At 45.6% G+C, this 23,635-nt stretch overlaps 1 protein-coding gene across 1 annotated transcript in view; it reads left to right on the top strand.

Annotated features, from left to right (window-relative positions):
• The window catches only part of aldh16a1 (aldehyde dehydrogenase 16 family, member A1), a 68,680-nt gene extending 45,440 nt beyond the window's left edge, over positions 1–23,240 (top strand). The window contains exons 15-17 of the mRNA XM_085969767.1: positions 5,929–6,114; positions 8,437–8,562; positions 14,660–23,240. Coding sequence (XP_085825893.1) covers positions 5,929–6,114; positions 8,437–8,562; positions 14,660–14,833 — 486 coding nt within the window. The 3' untranslated portion in view covers positions 14,834–23,240. The remainder of the gene's footprint in view (positions 1–5,928; positions 6,115–8,436; positions 8,563–14,659) is intronic.
• The last annotated feature ends 395 nt before the right edge of the window (positions 23,241–23,635 follow it).

Genomic DNA, 23,635 nt, shown 5'->3' with positions numbered 1-23,635 from the left:
AGTGACGATGAAGGAATGGCCAATATACTTCCAAGTCAGGATGGTGTGTGACTTGGAGGGGAACTTGGAGGTGGTGGTGTTCCCATGCGCCTGCTGCCCCTTGTCCTTCTAGATGGTAGAGGTCGGGGGTTTGGGAGGTGCTGTTGAAGAAGCCTTGGTAAGTATATCCTATGAATTAAATGTTCAAAGGAGTCAGTGCTATACTTGCCCTCAATGCCCCCGTGCAAGTGAGGAGCAAACTCGAGCAGTGCGCCTCCTGCTGAAGGCCGTCCAGTGACTCCTGCGAGATGGTACCTGTGCATGGATTTGGAGCAAGGACAGAGTCAGTCGCGCCCCCTTCAGTCAGACAGACATTCACTGTCTAGACACGCACTTAATAAATGGCCACCTGGCTGAAATGTCAGTGGAATCAAGTTCTAGCTTGAAACCATATCTGCAGGAGAAGAGGGTAGAAAACGGTCATGGGCAGCCAGGAGACAGGAATCACAGCGGTTATCTGCCGGTTACGCACACGATGCATTCTGCTAATGGACAGTAAATCGGTGGTGTAGCATGGATGAATGCCTGTATGCTGTGACACACAACAGTAGCTCGCAGGTTTCCATTAGTAAGTTTCCCACTTGATGGGTTCCTGATCTTCCCTGTTGAGGGGAGGCACTGAGCGGAGATTGGGTGTCTCTGCCCCAAACCCAGGGGAAAGGAATCGTTGTAACGAAGACATCTCACTCAACGGGTGGCCAGCTCAAGAGCAGCCTTGGCCGTGACCAAGGAATAAGTCACCTGCCAGCACTCGCCAGCGAGTAATTCTATATACATTTTGACATAAAACTACCAGGCACTTGGTCTAAGCGTTAAACAAAGCTTTAATCAACCGTTTTACAAGATGGAGGTCTAGTTGTGTCCTTCACTCGTTCCTGTTAAGAATGTCCTGCGCAAGCTGGGCCCGTGCCCGAGTATTTATACTCTCCCTGGACAGCGCCACCCGCAGGCCGCTCAGTATTATTTCATAAGTCTTTCTTTCATGAATGACTGACTCATGTCACATTTCATAATTTACTGTATAAATTTCATAAATCTCAGGAAAAAAAGTGTTTCTGTTCACAGTGCCTTGTCAACATCACATCGCCCATTATAAGACTGTTGTGGTGAAAATAAATTCACATCTAAACCATGTAAAAGTAAAAAGATGCAGTTTATTATCAGAGCTCTGGGAGAAGCGCCTTAGACCCCGCGGTCTGTGCGAGCACCTTCTCGTTCTCTCTTGGTTGGTACAGCTTTTTATTCTATTTTCATCCAATCACATTGTATTACAATAATCACCTGATCACATTGTATTACAGTAATCACCTGATCACATATGGATTCTTTTCAGTATTAGTAAAGGTTAGTTACATCTTACTATGCCTTTGGTCACAGGTCAAATTCCCATGACCCCTATATTCTGCTGTGTCTACAATTTTTAGCTAAAGCAGCATATTCCTTATCGCTTAGCAAAACGCACATATTCTGTCTGGTCCCACAACTGCGTCCTATCTTGGTTTTTCGAAGCTTCTCACATTGTTCTTTGTTTTGGTTTTGCCTTTTTACGTAAGTCAATTTTTATTGTGATATTTCTTATCTTATTCACTTTCACATGGCCCCACTCCTTTGTTCTGAGTTTAATTTTGCTAGCATCACTCGTGGTCACCTCGGCTGTCCGAATTCTGAGAGGGTTCAATTTAACCCCTTCAATACAATAGCTAATTAATCCTCCCCTGCAATGATTCTGGCGGTTAGGCCCTCGTGACCCTTCTTGGTCTGCAATACTGGGCTGCAGGTCATAGGTTACAGTATCAACAACTCGTTTGTAACTGAGCCCATTCTTTCTGTTCTGTTTCTTATCTCTGCCACCTGGATTATGACGTCTGGTTCTACAGGCTGCCAGACCATAGTTGCTAGGCTGAGGCTTCTTTAGTAATCTACGCAAGCCATTTTGTTTCTTTATGTTACTAGTTTAAGTTTATTAAATCTCACATTTCAGCATTAGCTGTGTGTAGCTTGGTGGCTATGCCTTATCTTATTCTTGTAAGTCTCCATTGTATAAAGTCCTTGAGCTGGGCAGACATTTTATCGTCCCTTGGCTTCTCCTCAGCTCTTAGTGATTTCGCACATAACCCCTTTCTCTTTCCTTTGTTTTGCTCTGCATTTTAAACACTGAGAGGATTTGCTTTTAACCCTTTCAAGGCAGATACCGCGGGGTTGAAATTGGACGTTGCTGTGCCCATTTTCCCGATGTAAAATGGGCACTACGCGGCCCACCTTTGGGGACCAGTGTCCTGCTCCCCAAAGACGTCTGGAAAAACATCCGACCCAAAATTGGGTCAGGCCATTTTCCAGCCATCCCTGGCGGCCACCTACAAACAGGCGTGTGGTCCCTTATATATGTAAATGAAGCCTGTTTTAAGTCCCTCCACAGAAACTGGGCAGCAATAAGCAGGGCAGATGACCAGCCTGCCCCCTGCTCGGGTTCTTTACCAGCCGTCAACTAAAAGTACATTTTTTTTTATTCTGCAATTTTCCAAAAATCTTCCTGTGCAGCCAGGAGTTCTCCCCCTCCCCCCCCCCCCCCCCAACTCCACAGTCGTTTGTGATTGACCCCTCCCACCCCCACACCCCATTGCCAGCTCCAACCACCCCCTCTCGGGATTCACCTTTGGGCTCCTGCCGGTGAGGCAAGCGGCCGGACATTCGGGCTCTTCAACTGCGCAAGTTTGGACTGTGGAAGTGTGACGGGCAGCTCGCGCGTAAAAAGAGTTAACAAGGCCCCATTTCGGACTGGCCTCTCGCTTGGGGCGCCGCGCAGCTGCAAAGGGGGCCCAGATGAATTTCTACCCTTATGTGCTAAACTTAAGCCAGGTTGGGGTTGTGCTTTGGTCCCAAAATGCACCCGTAAGCCTGGCTGACTTCAGCAAAAGAAGGCCAACTTCAGAACGTCTCCATTGCATTTGTCTTCTCTCTCTTCCCCTCCCACAGCAAGTGAGTCTCCCTCTTTATATCATCCAGCATGTTAGCTCAAAGGCAGCCAGACCTGCTCACACCTCACCCACTTGCTGAAAATGTACAGCACTTCCATAATTCAAGGTGCCTTGTACAGGAAACTTTGGTTTATCCGGAGGTTAACTGTCCGGAATGCTCGAGCCACCGGCAAAAATCAGGAGCCGTTTCGTTAGTTTTTTTTTCTTTTCGTTGCTTTTTTTTCACCAGTCAGGCTCTGCAAGGTCTCGCTGAAGCTGTCGCTAAGCTACAGAGACACTTGCAAGGTACGGCCGACTGTTTAGAAGCTGTTGCTAAGCAACAGGGTTTGTTGCCAGATACGGAGCTCAAAATCTCCGTATGTTTCAACATTAGCGCTGGTTTGTCCGGCAGTTTTGATGGGACGGCAACAGCTCGGTCCCGTCGGTGCCGGATAGCACAAAGTTTCCTGTATATCCAGTGACCCTCATTATGTTTAGCAGCACATTAAATGCTGCAAGATAAACTGTTGTGCAAAGTGCCAAGTATTCCAAACCTTATCTTTATTGGTGCTGCTGTTCCAATTTCGTTCAGGACTGGTTCTAAAAAGTGGGTTTTTTTTTAAATCTTCTGCCACTGGTCTTTGTACTAATGGTTAATTGTCACTTGGAAAAATCACGAGTTAATAAATGACAGCCAGCAAGGATTTGTTAAAGGCAGATCGTGTTTGACTAACTTGATTGAAGTAATGGAGAGGGTTTATGAAGTTAGTGCAGTTGTTGTTGTGGTGTATCTGGACTTCCAAAAGGCGTTTGCTCAAGTACCACATAATAGTCTTGTTAGCAAAATTAAAGCCCATGGGATTAAAGGGTCAGTGGCAGCGTGGATACAAAATTGGCTAAGGGACAGAAAGTAGAGAGTTGTGGTGAACGGTTGCTTTTCAGACTGAAGGGAAGTATACAGTGGTGTTCCCCAGGGTCAGTTTTAGGACCAATGCTCTTTTCGATATATATATTAATGACCTAGACTTGAGTATACAGGGCATAATTTTAAAGTTTGCAGATGACACGAAACTTGGAAATGTAGTAAACAGTGAGGAATATAGTAACAGACTTCAGGAAGACATAAACAGACTGGTGAAATGGGCAGAGAAGTGTGAAGTGATGCATTTTGATAGGAAGAATGCAGAGAGGCAATATAAACTAAATGGTACCATTTTAAAGGGGGGTGCAGGAACACAGAGACCTGGGGGTGTATGTACACAAATCTTTGAAGGTGGCAGGACAAGTTGAAAAGGCTGTTTTTAAAAAAAAAAGCACATGGGAGCCTTGGTTTTCTAAACAGAGGCTTAGAGTACAAAAGCAAGGTAGTTATGCTAAGTTTTTATAAATCACTGGTTAGGCCCCAGCTGGAAACATAGAAACATAGAAGATAGGAGCAGGAGTAGGCCATTCGGCCCCTCGAGCCTGCTCCGCCATTCAATGCAATCATGGCTGATCATCCAAATTCAGTACCCTGTCCCTGCCTTCTCCCCATATCCCTTGATCCCTTTAGCCTTAAGAAATATATCCAACTCCTTCTTGAATATATTTAATGAATTGGCCTCTACTGCCGTCTGTGGTAGAGAATTCCACAGGTTCACCACTCTCTGGGTGAAGAAATTCCTCCTCATTTCTGTCCTAAATGGCCAACCCCTTATCCTTAGACTGTGACCCCTGGTTCTGGACTCCCCCGCCATCGGGAACATCCTTCCTGCATCTAGTCTGTCTAGTCCTGTTAGAATTTTATAAGTTTCGATGAGATCCTCTCTCATTCTTCTAAACTCCAGCGAGTACAAGCCCAATCGATCCAATCTCTCCTCATACGTCATTCCTGCCATCCCAGGTATCAGTCTGGTGAATCTTCGCTGAACTCCCTCCATGGCAAGAACATCCTTCCTCAGATAAGGCAACCAAAACTGCACACAATACTCAAGGTGTGGTCTCACCAAGGCCCTGTACAACTGCAGCAAGACATCCTTGCTCCTGTACTCAAACCCTCTCGCTACGAAGGCCAACATACCATTTGCCTTCTTCACCGCCTGTATTGTGTCCAATTCTGGGCACCGCACTTTAAGAAGGATGTCAAGGCCTTCGAGAGGGTGTAGAGGAGATTTGCTAGAATGATACCATGATGGACTTCAGTTATCTGGAGAGACTGGAGAATCTTGGATTGTTCTCCTTTAGAGCAGAGAAGGTTAAGGGAAGATTTAATAGAGGCGCTCAAAATCATGAAGGGTTTTGATAGTGTAAATAAGGAGAAACTGTTTCCAGTGGCAGGAGAGATGGTAACCAGAGGGCACAGATTGAAGGTGATTGGCAAAAGTACCAGCCGGGAGACGAGGAGACTTTTTTTTAATGCAGCGAGTTGTTGTTATCTGGAATGTGCTGCCTGAAAGGGCGGTGGAAGCAGATTCAATAGTAACTTTCAAAAGGCAATTGGATAAATGCTTGAAGGAGAAAAACTTTCAGGGCTATGGGGAAAGGGCAGGAGAAGTGAGACTAATTGGAGAGCTCTTTCAAAGAGCCGGCACGATGGGCGGAACCATTCTGTGATTCAATGATAATGTGAGATTTATCATCACCTTGTTGGGCAAGTGTTACTCCTTGTATCATTATTGAGCTATTCATTCAGAAGATAAAGGCTTCTGTGTAAGCATTATGAATTTCCTGTTCATTCAACAAGGTGAGGGTTACCATGTAATTATACATAGTTCCTCTATTCATTACGGTTAGTGTTGCTGCCTATGTAATTGTCTGGAGTCATTGTTCATTCAGTAAGGTAAGGGTTGCTCACTGTATAATTATAGAGTATCTCTTCATTCAGCACAGGTGGTGTGGTATTTGCAGTTGTAACACTGACCCATCTCTTCCCCCTTCCCTTCTCTCTCTCTTGAAGGAAACCCTGCTTTATGGTGCCACGGTCATGGTTCGCGAGCCGGTTGGTGTGATAGCCATTGCGTGCCCGGATGAGAGCCCCCTGCTCAGCTTTGTGAGTCTCTTTGCTCCGGCTATCGTTCGAGGGAATGCTGTCGTCATTGTCCCCAGTGAGAGGTATCCTCTGCCAGCCTTGGAACTCTATCAGGTACAGGCGAGTGTTTGAAGATATCTGTGCAGCAACGAGGATAATCTTGATTGTCCTTTGAGCAGGCTGCCCACCTTTCCTCCATTCTTAGTAGGTTGCGCTGTAACGATTGTATTGCTGTGCGGCCGGCAACATGAATTTAGAATTTCTGAAAGTCTCAACCCAGCTAATGCATATATACAGACCAGCAATGTAATAGGTTCCATCCCTTGCGTATGCTGAGCTAGCTGATCTCAGATGGACCATTGTTGGCCCTGCAACCCTTGATTAGGGAGAGTTCCTGCTGCCCCAGGACCCTGTGCTGAAAAGTGCAGGGAGGAATTTTTAGTGAGGGCAGGATTGCGCTCCGCTGTGATGCCTTCATGCTCAAATAGCATGCTGTCTAGGTTCACACATGAAGACTGCGTATTTGAGCGAGGCTCACCAGAGGTGTCCTGGCACCCATGGGGCAGTTAAGTCAGTGCCTTCAGTAGGCGAGAACCGTGGAGAGAGAAAAATGATCAATCCGCCCAGATATTGGGGTTTGGTGATAGATGTCTTTACAGTAAAAATCTCATGTAAACCTAGCTCAAGTAAGTTTTGGGATCTCTTGCACTATGGCGTCAGGGACGCCAAGCTACAGGTGCCTGTTGGTCTGACGGCTCTCCTCTATTCCCTGTAGCAGTGCACTACTTCCACTCGGGCTCAAGTGGTAGAGCTGCCCGCTGCCCTACTCTGGACGTGAACCTTTAGCGGGTTGTCTGTAGCACGTTGACTGTTCCTCCTCAGAGCTGCCGTCAGTAATCACCTATCTACGGACGTGGATTGATAAGCATCTTAGAGCAGCCCAACTAGCTGGAGGAAGTAAAGGGTTGAACAACGCTGTTGCTACATGTTGTTAAATGCGTGGCTTGGATTCTGCACATAGCCGAGCTTCATTTCACGCACTGTTTGTTTGATCTGTGGGCTGCCATGGATCCCAGAACCACGCCCCAAAATACAAATAGATTCCTGTTCTCTCTTCTCCCCATGTCTTGCATCACGGCGGATGGGAGTGCTATGCAGTGTCCTGAGCCAACACTTGCCCCTCAACCAACACCACCAAACAGACACCAACAGGTCATTCATTCCATTGCTGTCTGTGGGACCTGGCGACGTGCAAACTGGCTGCTGTGTTTGCCTGTGCAGCAGTGACTACACGTCAAAAGCAGGGGAATTCTCCAGCTGACCCTCAATCAAAGCAGATTATCTGGTCATTTCCTCAGTGACACTCTGAACTGGTTACCAGAATGACCCCCAAAAAATAACTTACCGTGCTCATTACGGCGAGGAATACCAGTGCTGGTGTTTGTCAGTGTTGGCACCAAGCACACTCAGTCAGGCATGACATGTGTTGGATACAGAATGAAGCTTCTGCTACCCTGTTCTATAAAATTCACCTCGATCCTAAGAGCTGTCTCCACATGCCCAGTTTTGTGCTCCAGACTTGTCCAACTAATTTGTGGATTCAACGCTGGCCAACAACGACTTACTTGCATTCCTCCTGCAAAAACAAACTGATTATGCACTGGACAGACAGTTTGGCTAGAGCTAACCTAATGTTCAGAGGTAAAAGGCTGATGTGCTATTATTCTGTGCTGTCCAGAGGTAACTTTAAAAATCCTATCTGTTTTATGCTAGATTCAAACCTACAAACTGACATATACGATTTTTTTTTTTTTATCGTTTTCTAATTTAGCTTTATACCTTCATGACATTTTTTCTTCATTCACGGGATGTGGGCGTCGCTGGCAAGGCCGGCATTTATTGCCCATTCCTAGTCGCCCTTGAGAAGGTGGTGGTGAGCCGCCTTCTTGAACCGCTGCAGTCCGTGTGGTGAAGGTGCTCCCACAGTGCTGTTAGGGAGGGAGTTCCAGGATTTTGACCCAGCCACGATGAAGGAATGGTCGATATATTTCCAAGTCAGGATGGTGTGTGACTTGGAGGTGGTGGTGTTCCCATGCGCCTGCTGCCCTTGTCCTTCTAGGTGGAAGAGGTCGTGGGTTTGGGAGGTGCTGTCGAAGAAGCCTTGGCGAGTTGCTGCAGTGCATCTTGTAGATAGTACGCACTGCAGCCACGGTGCGCCGGTGGTGGAGGGAGTGAATGTTTATGGTGGTGGAACCATCCTTCCAAATCCAGAACTGCAGTGGTGACTTTTTAGTAATTGGAAATAGTCTTAATCATTATCAGAAAATTACCCATATTTTAAAATTATCTTGGAAACAAGCCTGTGGTTTAAAGCCAGGCTAATTCACATGAGCATTCCACATTTCAACCGAAGAACTCCTATCTTTTCTTATGCAGGTCTTTGAAACGTCCAATCTTCCTGCCGGTGTTGTGAATATTCTGACTGGATCTCGAGACCACCTGAGTAAATTCCTGGTTGAGCATCAAGATGTCCAAGCCATGTGGTACTTCGGTTCCGAAAAGGTAACTGCTGCTGTGCGACTGCTTCCCATGGGGACACGTGCGGCACTCCGAATTGGGAATGTCTGTTCTGCTGGGTCATAGAGAGGGGAGGCTGGGAAAGGAGGGCGAAAGCAGTTTTAATGGTCAAGAATTGAGGGCATGTCCGTCTTCACAAGCTGCTTGTTGCAGTTTTATTGAAGGAAAAGCACACAGGACAAATCAGAAAGTGAGTTACAAGCAGGAGTCTAGTCGGGTTTCTGGTGGTTTCTACAACAACAACTTGCATTTATATAGCACCTTTAACATAGTAAAACATCCCAAGGCACTTCACAGGAGCGTAATCAAACTAAATTTTGACATCAAGCCACATAAGGAGATATGAGGACAGATGACCAAAAGCTTGATCAAAGAGGTAGGTTTTAAGGAGGGGAGAGAGAGAGGCGGAGAGGTTTAGGGAGGGAATTCCAGAGCTTAGGTCCTCGGCAACTGAAGGCACGGCTGCCGATTATAATTGAGGCCAGAATTGGAAGAGCGCAGAGATCTCAGAGGGTTGTAGGGCCAGAAGAGATGACAGAGACAGGGAGGGGGCGAGGCCATGGAGGGATTTGAAAACAAGGATGAGAATTTTAAAATCGAGGCGTTGCTTAACTGGGAGCCAATGTAGGTCGGCGAGCACAGGGGGTGATGGGCGAACGGGACTTGGTGCGAGTTAGGACACGAGCAGTCAAGTTTTGGATGAGCTGAAGTTTATGGAGGGTGGAAGATGAGAGGCCAGCCAGGGGTGCGTTGGAATAGTCGAGCCTAGAGGTAACAAAGGGTTTCAGCAGCAGATGAGCTGAGGCAGGGGCAGAGTCGGGCGATGTTACGGAGGTGGAAGTAGGCGGTCTTAGTGAAGGCGCGGTTATGTGGTTGGAAGCTCATCACGGGGTCAAATATGATACGAAGGTTGCGAACAGTCTGGTTCAGCCTCAGGTAGTTGCCAGGGAATAACAGATACCAGGAAGCGAGCTAAAGGCTGGAATCTAATCCAGGGTTTCTGATGGTTTCTATATAGAATAACAAATGCCAGGAAGTAAGCTAATGGCTGGAATCTAATAGGGCTTGGGATGGTTTCTATGTAGAACAACCGATACCTGGGGCAGGTTTCAGGGTGGAGTCTAATTGAGGGGTTCAGATTGCATTATAAACCACGAGCAAACTTTCAATGTTTTTAAGCCTGATCTACATCATTGAGTTCGATGAGGTGTAGAGTCAGTCCCTGTCGTGTTACATTATGTGTTGATAATATATAGTTTCATATTTTACGTAGTGGTTTTAAAATGTAGTTGAATAAATTTAATTAAAATTGAAAACTGCAACAGGAACTTGGGAAGATGATGATAAGGCCGTTGCCCCTCAGTTGAAACTCTGCTGTTTCACAGACATGTTAGCTACGGTGATCAAACTAGTGCTTGAGACACAGGTTCTGAATATACCTAGCACGAGCTGCTGTGAGGTTGGACGAAAAGACAGTGTGCAGAGTGAATAGTTTCTGTGCAGTAAACCGAACAGTTCCAGTTCACCTTTACTGGTTGCTGTGGTGCATATTTAAATGTTCCTTTTTAAAACCGTGCGACTGCAGGTAGGTAATGGCCTTGTAGCTCATTCAAGATTATATGATGAATAAAAAGAAATACTTGTATTTCTATAGCGCCTGTCACAACCGCCGGATGTCCCAAAGCCCTTTACAGCCAATGAAGTACTTTTGAAGTGTAGTCACTGTTGTAATGTAGGAAACGCAGCAGCCAATTTGCGCACAGCAAGCTGCCACCAACAGCAATGTGATAATGGCCAGATAATCTGCATTTGTTATTGTTGATTGAGGGATAAATATTGGCCCCAGGACACTGGGGAGAACTCCCCCGCACCTCTTCAAAATAGTGCCATGGGATCTTTTGCGTCCACCTGAGAGAACAGGCAGGGCCTCGGTTTAACGCCTCGTCCGAAAGACGGCACCTCCGACAGTGCAGCGCTCCCTCAGTACTGCACTGGGAGTGTCAGCCTGGATTTTTGTGCTCAAGTCTCTGGAGCGAGACCTGAACCCATGACCAACCGAGCCACGGTTTGACACTCCTAATGGTAATGAGGGGGTTTAACCGTACACAGAGGATGTGTGAATTGGGTGGTTTTGGCAAGGTGATTTGATTTCATAATGCATTTTGTGACAGTAAACATTCTTTTGATCCTTACACATTGGTTGTGATCACACAATCACAGAATCACAGAAACCCCACAGTGCAGATAGAGGCCATTTCGGCCCATCGAGCCTGCACCGACACATATCCCACCCGATCCCTGTAACCCCCTACACCAACACATATCCCACCCTATCCCCGTAACCCCACGTATTTAATCCCCCTAACACTAAGGGTCAATTTATCATCGCCATTTAAGCTGGTTATTTTGAAGGTTTCGACGACAGTGTTTTATCAGTGCTTGCAGGTGTCTCTTAGTTTTAAAATCTGGGCATCTTACAGTGTAAGAAATGGATCCTTACAGTTAGTACCACATGGGGAAGGTGCTGGAAACCAGTTGACCTATTAACCCAGGCAGAATATAGTCAGGAGCTGGAGTTTGGGGAAGTTGGGTATCTCCGTGTGGTTTAGTAAAGGCTTGTGTGGGTTGGCGAGAAGCCTGTAGATTGTAATAGGGCTTTAAATTTGGCATTTTCTTGGTATTACCGAAATAAATGCTGACCTCAATTTATTTCAGGCCAGTGGTTGTGCTGTGAGATTGATTTAAACCTGAATATTTGGAAACTCGTGATATTTCCCCGCTACAGGCAGGGAGTACTGACCTGCAGCAGCAGTCACTGTTTCCGTACAGAGGAGGTTGTGGGGATTAAGCGCATCACTTCTAAAGCACACCAAAATCTCATCTGAACCTTGCTGCTGAGTGTGGAGTGTATGCAGCCAACGCCCTCTCACTTTCCATATAGGGTAGATAGCTAGAGGGTGACACTGTGTGTTCATGACAATGTTTCCGCTCTGGTGAATAAAAATAGCAGCAATGTATGCACACCCCCTCTTTAGGTTCTTAATGTTACTGCTAAATATCAGTCCCTGTACTTTTGGATCTGAGGAATAGTTAGGGCAGTCGGATCATTGACCTGTATTCAATAACGGTAACTCTTTCCGTAGTGGAAAGATCTGTACTGTATGTCATTTCAAAGAGCGCGGCTGTTCAAATGGTAACAAAACAAGCCTTGTACCTTATGGGTCTATGAAGAGAGTCTGCCCATCAGAAAACCTTTCAATTGTTTAAAAGAATTATCAGATTTACTATTTGATCGCTCTTGTTCAAGCCTTTGCCAGCGATTAAGAACTAGGAGCAGGGTAAGTCATACAGCCCCTCGAGCCTGCTCCTCCATTCAATAAGATCATGGCTGATCTTCGACCTCAACTCCACTTTCCCGCCCGATCCCCATATCCCTCGATTCCCTTAGAGTCCAAAAATCTATCGATCTCAGCCTTGAATATACTCAATGACTGAGCCTCCACAGCCCTCTGAGGTAGAGAATCCAAAGATTCACCACCCTCTGAGTGAAGAAATTTCTCCTCATCTCAGTCCTAAATGGCCGAGCCCTTATTCTGAGACTGTGACCCCTGGTTCTAGACTCCCCAGCCAGGGGGAACATCCTCCCTGCATCTACCCTGTCAAGCCCTGTAAGAATGTTGTATGTTTCAATGAGATCACCTCTCATTCTTCTAAACTCCAGAGAATATAGGCCTAGTCTACTCAATCTCTCCTCATAGGACAAACCCCCGATCCCAGGAACCAGTCTGGTGAACCTTCGTTGCACTCCCTCTATGGCAAGTATATCCTTCCTTAGGTAAGGCGACCAAAACTGTACACAGTACTCCAGGCGTGGTCTCACCAGGGCCCTATATAATTGCAGTAAGAGTCTTGACTCTTATACTCAAATCCTCTTGTAATAAAGGCCAACATACCATTTGCTTTCCTAATTGCTCGCTGTACCTGCATGTTAACTTTCAGTGATTCGTGTACAAGGACACCCAGGTCCCTCTGAACACCAACATTTCCCAATCTCTCACCATAGAAAAAATTGAAAAGCAGAGTATTTTTTAAATCAAAGTGGATAACTTCACATTTCTCCACATTATATTCCATTTGCCATGTTCTTGCCCACTCACTTAGCCTGTCTATATCCCCTTGAAGCCTCCTTGCATCCTCCTCACAACTTATATTCCCACCTAGTTTTGTATCATCAGCAAACTTGGATATATTACATTTGGTCCCCTCATCTAAATCATTGATATAGATTGTGAATAGCTGAGGCCCAAGCACTGACCCTTGCGGTACCCCACTAGTTGCAGCCTGCCAACCCGAAAATGATTCGTTTATTCCTACTCTCTGTTTTCTGTCCGTTAACCAATCCTCAATCCCTGCTAGTATATTACCCCCAATCCCATGAGCCCTAATTTTGTTTAATAACCTCTTGTGTGGCACCTTATCGAATGCCTTCTGAAAATCCAAATACACCACATCCACTGGTTCCCCCTCATCTATTCTGCTAGTTACATCCTCAAAAAACTCTAACAGATTCGTCCAACGCGATTTCCCTTTCATAAATCCGTGTTGACTTTGCCCAATCCTATTATTATTTTCTAAGGGCCCTGTTACCGCGTCCTTAATAATAGATTCTAGCATTTTCCCTTTTTTTCCCTCCCTCCACTGAAAGGGTCAACCAAGAATGACTCATGCGGGAACATGAGGTGGATGCTTACATTGTATGACCTAGCTTTTAACTGTTGGATTCAGTTGATCGATTCGCTTCTGAACTTTGCTATTACTTCAGTTCTTCTGTGGTATTTTTATAATTGACCTCACAAGGTCCCATCTGCTCCTGTGTCCTGTTTGCGTGTAGTTTGTGTAATTCCCCTAATTCGTGTTGGCACAGTGCCCGAATTCATTTTCCTGTCACAATATAGGTCAGTAACTGAGGCTTGTAACCGCTAATATTTAACCTCTGAGTGCGAAGCAACAGCAAGTTGAAAATCAATTTGAGCAGCTGCCCGGGAGGGTTAAATTGGTAAAGGCATCGCCAGGCAGGTCAGAAGAACTCAATTCCTGACTCTGATTTTGTTAATGCAGGAGGGCCATTGTTTGGTTGCTATAATTAGCCTCCTACATTACACTTCTAAAGTACATCACTGGTTGTAAAGCACTTTGGGATGTCCTGAGGTCGTGAAAGGCGCTATAGAAATGCTCGTTCTTTCTTCCCGTGACCCTGGGCTAAGAAGGGAAAACCAGCCAGGAATTCCCTATCCTGTGACCCTTGTTCAAAAGTGTGTGTGCGGTAGGTGGTTGTGATTCCTTCACTTCTTGTCCAGGCATACAGCTGGGGAATGGCCATTTGGACAAGGCATGAGAGCGCTGCGGGCACCAGTGAACCGTACCGCAGCAGGAATGGGCACCTTCCGACGAGGAGGGGAGAAAACCAACTTGTTGATTTCAGGCTGTGCCAGCAGGATCAAGGCTAAAGTCTTTAGTGTTGAACTGAATTAACGATGGATAGTTCGATAAACATCTGGATAGTGCATGTGCAGTCTGAGTATGTAGACTCTCCTCAACGTGAGAAGTGGTAACGGTGCAGCACTCCCTCAGTATGCCTTTCGGATGAGACGTTAAACTGAGGCCCACGTCTGTCCTCTTGGGTGGACATAAAAGATCCCACGGCACTATTTCAGAGAAGAGCAGGGAGTTCCCCCTGGTGTCCTGGCCATCATTTATCCCTCGACCAGCATCTGGTCATTTATCTCGTTGCTGTGTGTGGGAGCTTGCTGTGCGCAAAGTGGCTGCTGCATTTCCTACATTACAACAGTGACTCCACTTCAAACGTAATTAATTGGCTGCAAGGCATTTTTGAATGTTCTATGGTTCTGCAAGATACTAAATAAATGCAAGTTTGTTCGTTCTGTTCTGTGTCCCAGAGGTTTAACGGTCAGCGTCTAATCCACGGCCTTGGTGAAATCCTACATCGTGGGCTGTGGCCCATCATTTGGCTCCTTCACTTTTATATATAAAAAAAAATTCTCTTTTTTGTTGTCTTCTGTAGGGGTCAAAGTTTGTTGAGTGGTCATCGGCTGAAAACGTGAAGCGGACCTGGGTGAACTATGGGATCCAGCGTGACTGGTGGAACCCTCGGCAGGGGGCAGGAGAAGAGTTCCTATACCATGCTACGCAGTGCAAGAACATCTGGATTCCCATGGGGGAAATCTTTGCCAACTAGAGACAGGCTGTCTCGGGCTTACAGACTGGAACCCCCGCCCGCCCACCCCCGCATCTCCACCCTTTCCAGAACGTAACTCTTCTTTCAGGAGGGCAGTCAATCAATGATGGGAGGAGGGAGTTCTGTCTCGCTAAATTTACATGCCCTTCCCGTTATAATATGAATGTTTGGGTTCGATAACAAACAGCAAGGTTTCCAATCCCACTGGCCACAGATCTGGCCTGTACTTTGACATCTTTCTGTGTTGTGACTTGGCAGGGCATCTGATGAGCAGGGAACGCCAAGAGTCCTACCAATAGCTATCAGCCATAGCGAAGACAGAACGGCTGTAAAGTTTGTCGACTTCAGAACCGCACAAATTGGGTCTCGGAAATGGGACATGACACAAATGTCAAAGCGCAGGTTTATTTTTTGGAACCTTTTGCAGTTCCGGCCTTCTAAAGTTGGAGTGTGTGGCCAATGTTGTTTCCCTTGCGTTGAGTCGCTCATTCTCTAAAGAGCTGAGCACCAGTGCATCTGCCAGTCTTTTTCATCTTTCTTCCATTCCTCTTTTTCCCCCCCCCCCCCCCCAAAAGCTAGTTTCTTCAACCGTGAAATCACATCCTTACCGATTCACTATCGTAAGGATAAGCCACATGCATAATCAGCATCCCTTTCCATTTCACAATAGTCAGTCAGTTAGTGTTTTTGCCAACTCTGAGTAGGGAGCGTGGGTGATAATTTCACGGAACAAACTTGTTCCGCAAGTGTTAGCTATCAATCTCGAGCATTGTTGGAAAAAAAAGCTTCCTGTTAATTCAAGCTCCAGCGGCCATTATTGGGTGGAAACCTGCAGTTATTAACCGAGATCTTTTGAGAATGGAAAGTCTCACCCAAGATCACTGAATATGCTTGCCACAGATTTGCATAGCTCCAGAAGTGCGACACAGCAATGCCGCCGCCCTCATTGGAGGAGTCATCACATTGTGACCCTGGAGTGACCTGGGCACCACCTCCCGGGACCATTATTCATTGCTCAGGGCAGATGTTCTCTTTGAGAATCTAAAATGATCTTTTACAACAAATTGCTTGTTTAATTTTTTTGATCAAACTTCAGGCAGGGAAAAGCATCTTGCGCGAATACGTTGGAAATGAAGTCCGCCATGGTTTTACTGTGCAGTGGGATGGTGAATCCAGCATTTTTACCTGTTGGAACCTGGGTTCGAATCCAGCCCAGATTGATGGGGACCAAACTCTGCTCTCTCTGCTGCCTTTAAGCATTTAATGTGAAGTAATTTTAGGGCAATTCCTAGTACGGCAAGTCCTCAGCGCAAAACTGCCCACAGTTTTAGCACCACCTTTGGCCTTTCGTGGAAAGGTCTGAAGGGTGGCCGAGGTGGAAAGGTCTGAAGGGTGGCCGAGGTGCGAAATGGAAACGTCACCAATTGCTTTCTAATTGCAGCAAGTAACCGTCCTTTCCTGCCGATTTCTGATGAACAGTTGAGTTTAAGTTATTCTCGTCAGTACCAGGAGATGTGACTAAAGTTCCTTTTAAAATGAATAGCCTTGTTGATGCGATGTGATACAAAACAATGGCGATCAATGATAAACTTAATGAAACCTTTATGTATGAAAACCTTGCGTCTTGGTGCATGCTTAGTGCGTCACACGTCAAGAGTCGGTCTGCTCTGTAGATTTCTGCGACACACTTGCACCCGCTCGGCTCAAATGTTGTACAGTATTTATAAACCAACAACAAATTGCGACTGGAAATATAGCGAGCCAGTCCCCCCCCCCCCCCCCCCATCCACCCCCCCCGCCCCGTCCCCTCCTGCTCCTATCTTCTATGTTTCTATGTAAAAAAAAAAGACAGGCGTGCGTTTGTACAGATTCTTATCAGGTCTGAGAAACACTTAAAAGTGCATCACACAAATTACTTTTACTGCCCTGTAATAAATGCAGGCGTAAAACTTTCCATTGAGGAACTGCTGAACCCGGTGTAAAAACTTATCAATCAGCGGCGAGCAGTCTGCAAACGCTGTCAATCGAAAAAGGGGAACCAGTTCAATCGTTCAAAATATGCCATCATCTTTCATCACTAATGCATCCTGTAATAATAAAGGTATTGTAATAAGCATAATAAAGCATTACATAGCTTGCTGTAAAATCATTAATCCTCCCCATAAACCTATCTATCCCATCTTGTACTCGCTGCAAAAACTTGCTGCCGCCCTTTGGGCCTCACAAACCTTCCTGGCCCCTTGCCCATACCAGGTTATGCCTATAATATTTCAAAGGCCCATGCCAGGCCTTGAGAATTATGCTAAAGAATTGGACTACAATTTCCAGGAGCTACCAGTGAGCACCACGCTCCAGCACAATCCGTGCGCACAATTGGGGGGGGGGGGGAAAAGCTATTCACGGAATTATATTGAATTTACAGCAAAGAAACAGGCCATTCGGCCCAATCAGCCCATGCCGGCGTTTATGCTCCACTTGAGTCTCCTCCCATCCTTCCTCATCTAGCTCCATCAGCACATAACCCTCTATTCTCTCCTCCCTCGTGCTTATCTAGCCTCCCCTTAAATGCATCTATACTATTCGCTTCAACCTGGGTAAAGAAGTTTCTCCTGAATTCCCAATTGGATTTCTTGGTGACTATCTTATATTGATGGCCTCTAGTTACGCTCTTCCCCACAAGTGGAAACACTCTCTCTGTGCGTCTACTCTTATCAAAACCTTTCAGAATTTTAAAGACCTCTATTAGGTCACCCCTCAACCTTCTCTTTTTCAAGAGAAAAGAGACCCAGCCTGTTCATCCTTTCCTGATAGGTATAACCTCGCAGTTATTCCTCCTGTGCAACCTAGGCACTGAATGTTACCAAGCTACTAAACAGTGACAGGCACCATAGATTGGTGAAATCCTGTACACACGCAGCCTTAACAGAAGAAGCACGGAGGCCATCTGCAGCACCAAACTGCTACCATCTCTTAGCGCTCAACAGAGTAAGGCTCAAAACCTTTCATAATTTTAAAGACATTTATTTTATTCCTACTGCCCGGAGTTCTGCTTCCTCACCCACTCGCACACTTGCGGTATTTCCTCGCCCATCTGCCTGGAGCTCAGTGTTCTTTGCTATGGGACACAAGCCCCTTTTGTTTATAAAACATAAGTGGAACTTTCTGGGAGTGGAGCTTGGGCCGCTGAAACATTTTACACAACGTTGCCTCTCTACATTCACTGACCTGACCTCTGGTTGAGTAATGCAAAAAATGCCTTACTAGGATCCCAAGGCTTATTGGAATTTCCATCACTGATATGGCTGCGGAGTTTGGCCACTACCTTTATGTTACAGTCAGTAGCTTTTTTTTTTTTTCCATTGGTACCTCTACAGAAAGAGAGGACTCGCATTTCACAGTCTAAGGATAAGGGGTAAGCCATTTAGGACTGAGATGAGGAATTTCTTCACCCAGAGAGTGGTGAACCTGTGGAATTCTCTACCACACAAGGCAGTTGAGGCCAATTCATTAAATATATTCAAGAAGGAGTTAGATATATTTCTTAAGGCTCAAGGGATATGGGGAGAAGGCAGGGATAGGGTACTGAATTTGGATGATCAGCCATGTTCTCATTGAATGGCGGAGCGGGCTTCTATGTTTACAGCGCCTTTCACCACCTCCGGACGTCCCAAAGCGCTGTACACCCAATGAAGTACTTTTGAAGTGTAGTCACTGTTGTAATGTAGGAAACTGCAGTTTTGCCTTCAATTGGCCGACCTTTCTTTGGCAGGCCTTCTTCCCGTTCACTAATCAGCTCAGGGCGTCACTTTCTCCAGTCCTGTCTGTCCCTGTGATTGTCCAAGACATTAAATTTTCGAGTTGCCTCGGCCAAGGCGTTTCATTGCCAATCTGGCTATTCACAACTTGTTTTTGGAGCCACTTATTCTCTCCGTCCATTTTTATAAATTCCATTTTCCATTATTTGGTCTGCACAAATGCTTGCTTTAGGGTCGTGTTCACTGTTTTACAGCCAAAACACTAAAACTCGAGCACATTATCAAAGGTTGTATGCGTCATTTCTCGTGAAGGTGATGGAAGTAAGTAACTCTGCAACGCAGTAAACAAGCATGTTCCTTCAACCAAACATAATGGCCAAGAAATTGTGGTCGGCGGCATAGCTATGGAGTACGCCAGCGACCTCCAAAAGGAATTCGCACTTGCCTGGTGCAAGGCCCCACGTGTGAACTTTCTGTCAGACACTGCAGAGTTGAGCGCAGCATAGTGGGTACTACTGGCATTCTGGTTGTCTTCCCTAGAATTTAGAAGGTTAAGGGGTGATCTGATCGAAGTTTTCAGGATATTAAGGGGAAACAGATAGGGTAGAGAGAGAGAAAGCATTCTCCACTGGTTGGGGAGTCTAGGACTAGGGGGCCGAGTCTAGAAATTAGAGTCAGACCTTTTCAGGAGTGAAATTAGGAAACGCATCTACACACAAAGGATGGTAGATGTTTGGAACTGTCTTCTGCAAACGGCAGTTGATGCTAGATCAGTTGTTAATTTTAAATCAGAGATTGATAGCTTTTGGTTAACCAAAGGTACTAAGGGATATGGGCCGGATATGGGCCAAAGACGGGCATATGGAGTTAGGTCACAGATCAGCCATGATCTCATTGAATGGCGGAACAGGCTCGAGGGGCTGAATGGCCTCCTTCTGCTCCTATGGCCCATGGATCCCAGGGGCGCACCGTGTGCATAAGCGTACCTGGGATCATATGGGGCGGTGCTTCAATCAGGAAGTAGAAGGTCGCTCATTCACCCCCACTAGATACTGTGCTATTTTCTAGGGGGAATATTGGAGTTGGCAGCTAATGACATGCGGTTGATAAAAGCTTTTATGCATTTTGTACCATGAAAGGTTACCTCCTGCAACATGGTCTTTCTCAGATTGTTGATTTAGCAGATGATAAGCAGGAACTTGGCAAATAATGAAATGGCAGCAAAGATGAGACTCTGACAGTTCGAATTAAGTGGTGATTAATGAATGACTTGAATTTTCAGCCACATGAAGGATGCAAATCTAGCATTTCAATACCGAACACACAATTGAAAATCTGTTAAGTTATTGATAGACAAACACTATTCCGCACAATTTATTGAAGGACCAATTTCTGTACCCTTTCACTTTTACTCATGGGACTGAGAACAAGGATTTTCTGCTGTAAAATAATGCAGTAGTCAACTTTCAAGGGGAGGAAAATCTATTTTCACCATGGATGTCCCCCACACTGCGCAAGCAGGCTCCTGCGCCTGTTTGCACTAGCTGTAAAATTTTCACGCGTAATTGCTGGGCAATTAGCCCAACTCTGCGCCAGCAATGAGGATAATGCAGTCGGAGCGGATGATCTGTCAAGTCGGAACTTGACCGATCGCAAGTTTGGCATTCAGCACATGCACATACGCAAACGCACGCGGAAGTCCCGAACTTGCTGTCTATTTCAAAGGCGGTATGACGACGTACATCTGAACCCACTGCTCACCCTCCATTTGATCAGAACCTCGGCGGTGGCAGTCTTGTACTATAGAAACATAGAAGATAGGAGTAGGCCATTTGGCCCCTCGAGCCTGCTCTGCCATTCAATGCGATCATGGCTGATCATCCAAATTCAGTACACTGGCCCTGCTTTCTCCCCATACCCCTTGATCCCTTTAGCCTTAAGAAATATATCTAACTCCTTGAATATATTTAATGAATTGGCCTCTACTGCCTTCTGTGGTAGAGAATTCCACAGGTTCACCACTCTCTGGGTGAAGAAATTCCTCCTCATTTCTGTCCTAAATGGCTTACCCCTTATCCTTAGATTGTGATCCCTGGTTCTGGACTCCCCGACCATCGGGAACATCCTTCCTGCATCTAGTCTGTCCAGTCCTGTCCGAATTTTATAAGTTTCAATGAGATCCCCTCTCATTCTTCTAAACTCCAGCGAGTATAAGCCCAATTGACCCAATCTCTCCTCATACGTCATTCCTGCCATTCCAGGTATCAGCCTGGTGAATCTTCGCTGAACTCCTTCCATGGCAAGAACATCCTTCCTCAGATAAGGTGACCAAGACTGCACACAATACTCAAGATGTGGTCTCACCAAGGCCCTGTACAACTGCAGCAAGACATCCTTGTTCCTGTACTCAAACCCTCTCACTACGAAGGCCAACATACCATTTGCCTTCTTAACCACCTGCTGCACCTGCATGCTTACCTTCAGCAACTGGTGCACAAGGACACCCAGGTCTCGTTGCACTTCCCCTTCTCCCAATCTATTGCCGTTCAGATAATAATCTGCCTTCCTGTTTTTGCCACCAAAGTGGATAACCTCACATTTATTCACGTTATATTGCATCTGCCATGCTTCTGCCCAATCACCCAACCTGTCCAAATCATCCTGGAGTTTCTCGGCATCCTCCTCACAGCACACACGTCCAGCCAGTTTTGTGTCATCTGCAAACTTGGAGATATTACATCTAGTTCCCTTGCCTAGATCATTAATATATATTGTGAATAGCTGGGGTCCAAGGACCGATCCCTGCGGTACTCCACTCGTCACTGCCTGCCACTCGGAAAAAGACCCGTTTATTCCAACTCTTTGCTTTCTGTCTGCCAACCAGTTCTCTATCCAAGTCAGTACCTTGCCCCCAATCCCATGTGCCTTAACTTTACACGCTAATCTCTTATGCGGGACCTTATCGAAAGCCTTCTGAAAGTCCAAATATGAGAAAGAACTGAAGACGAGTATTGCTTCCAACTTCTCCACAACTGTCAGGAAAATCTGCATCTCCACCCTTGGGATAGCCAGGCCGCTGTCCAGAACAGCCATTTATAAAGTACCATTGAGACTCACTGAGGAAGGTGTTACAAATTTCTCCCACCTTCCAGATCTCCCTGTCCAGGACCTACAAGGACCAGCCAGGAGAAAGTGAGAGTATATCGTATATGTATCTAAGACACATACTTCCAGAGTCAATCTTGGGTCTTTAGTGTAAATGACCTCAACCACCTGTTCTAGACCCACCTCTGCTGGTTCTACATTACCAATATCCACCTCTGCTGGTTCTACATTACCAATATCCACCTCTGCTGGTTCTACATTACCAATATCCACCTCTGCTGGTTCTACATTACCAATATCCACCTCTGCTGGTTCTACATTACCAATATCCACCTCTGCTGGTTCTACATTACCAATATCCACCTCTGCTGGTTCTACATTACCAATATCCACCCCCTGAACTCTTAAGACAATCTATTTATTTAGTATCTGCACCATTCTCTTCTCCACTACAACTTGCCTCTTTCATGTCTTGGCAACCTGATCCTACCTTGACTATCCTACTACTAAGGTGACCACAGAAAGCCTTTTTCTTGCCATTTTTTGGCTAATATTCTCACCTACTCTTGGCGTTTGCAGTCTCTTATATCTTTCCTATACTTTTATTAATTGCCGTGGCTTTTTATTATATGCTCTAAGTGCTAATTGCCTTTATTCGATTCAAATATGATCTAATCTGGTTATCCATTCCCTTTATACTTTTTTCTGATTATACTTGTTTCTAACCTTTCCATTTCCTGTTTAAATACTTCCCATTGCTGATCTACAGTTCAGTTTGCCATTTTTCCCCTTTAATTTGGGCAGTGTCTCTTTATAATGAGCTATAATCAGATTTTTTTTAACCATTCAAGTACACTTGACTTTTCTCTTTTCCCTTTTCTCTACTTACACTGAAGTTGATTGTGTTAAATGTTCCCTTCTCGTTAGGCTGCCTATCTGCTCTATTTCATAACTTAAAACTAGGTCAAGTAGTGCTTCCTTCCTTTTGGAGTAGAATTGTACTTACTGAGAAAACACACTGCAAAAGATCCTCCCCTTTCTAACCGCAAATCATTTTCCTATCAGTCTATTTTTGGGTGGTTAAAATCTCCTGTGATTATGACTCCATTGTTAATACATGCCTCTCTAATTTGTACCTTGCTGTGCACAAATTGCCCGACGCATTACCGGCACCCGGCTACCGACCATAGAGAACATATACCAGAAACGCTGTTTACGGAGGTCACTAACCATCATCACAGACCCTACCCACCCCAGCCACAGTCTGTTCGCCCTCCTGCCATCTGGGAGACGCTACAGATGCATTCGCACCCGAACGACCAGATTTAGGAACAGCTTCTTTCCCAGGGCTGTCATCCTACTGAACTCCACAAATAAACTCTAAAGCCTGCACATCTGCCAATGCATTTTATTATGTTTATGTATTACAAGCCAAATGAATGTTAAATGTCTTAATCTAAATGTATACTCTCGGGAGCCGCAAGCCTACATTTCGTTGTACTGCACTTGTGCACTAACAATGACAATAAAGTTTATTATGATTATGATTATTATTACATTACAATGGTGACTGCACTTCAACAGTGCTTCATTGGCTGTAAAGCACTTTGGGATGTCCTGAGGTCGTGAAAGGCGCTGCATGAATGCAAGTCCTTTCCTTTATGTAATATCCTCCCAGTATTGTAACCAATTCCAAATAAATTCTTTTTTGGACCATTTTTCCAATGAAGTCCTTAGGCTGTAATGCCAAAATATTTCCTGTAATTGATAACGCTACCACTCCACCATTTCTTCCTGCTTCCTACTGTTGTGGGATTTCTCTCTGCCCCAAAGCAGACGGAGACGAGCGTGTACTGGTTCCAAGTGATCTTTATTCAAACATGTGCAGGGAGAGGCCCCCTCAGTCTGAGCTGAGACGGGAGTCTAATTTTTACATTCGAGC

This window comes from Somniosus microcephalus, chromosome 28 (genome assembly GCF_052327205.1).
Source record: "Somniosus microcephalus isolate GS21.2 chromosome 28, FLI_Smic_1.0, whole genome shotgun sequence".
NCBI classification, from domain to species: Eukaryota; Metazoa; Chordata; class Chondrichthyes; order Squaliformes; family Somniosidae; genus Somniosus; species Somniosus microcephalus.
This window is presented reverse-complemented; position numbering and strand designations above follow the sequence as displayed.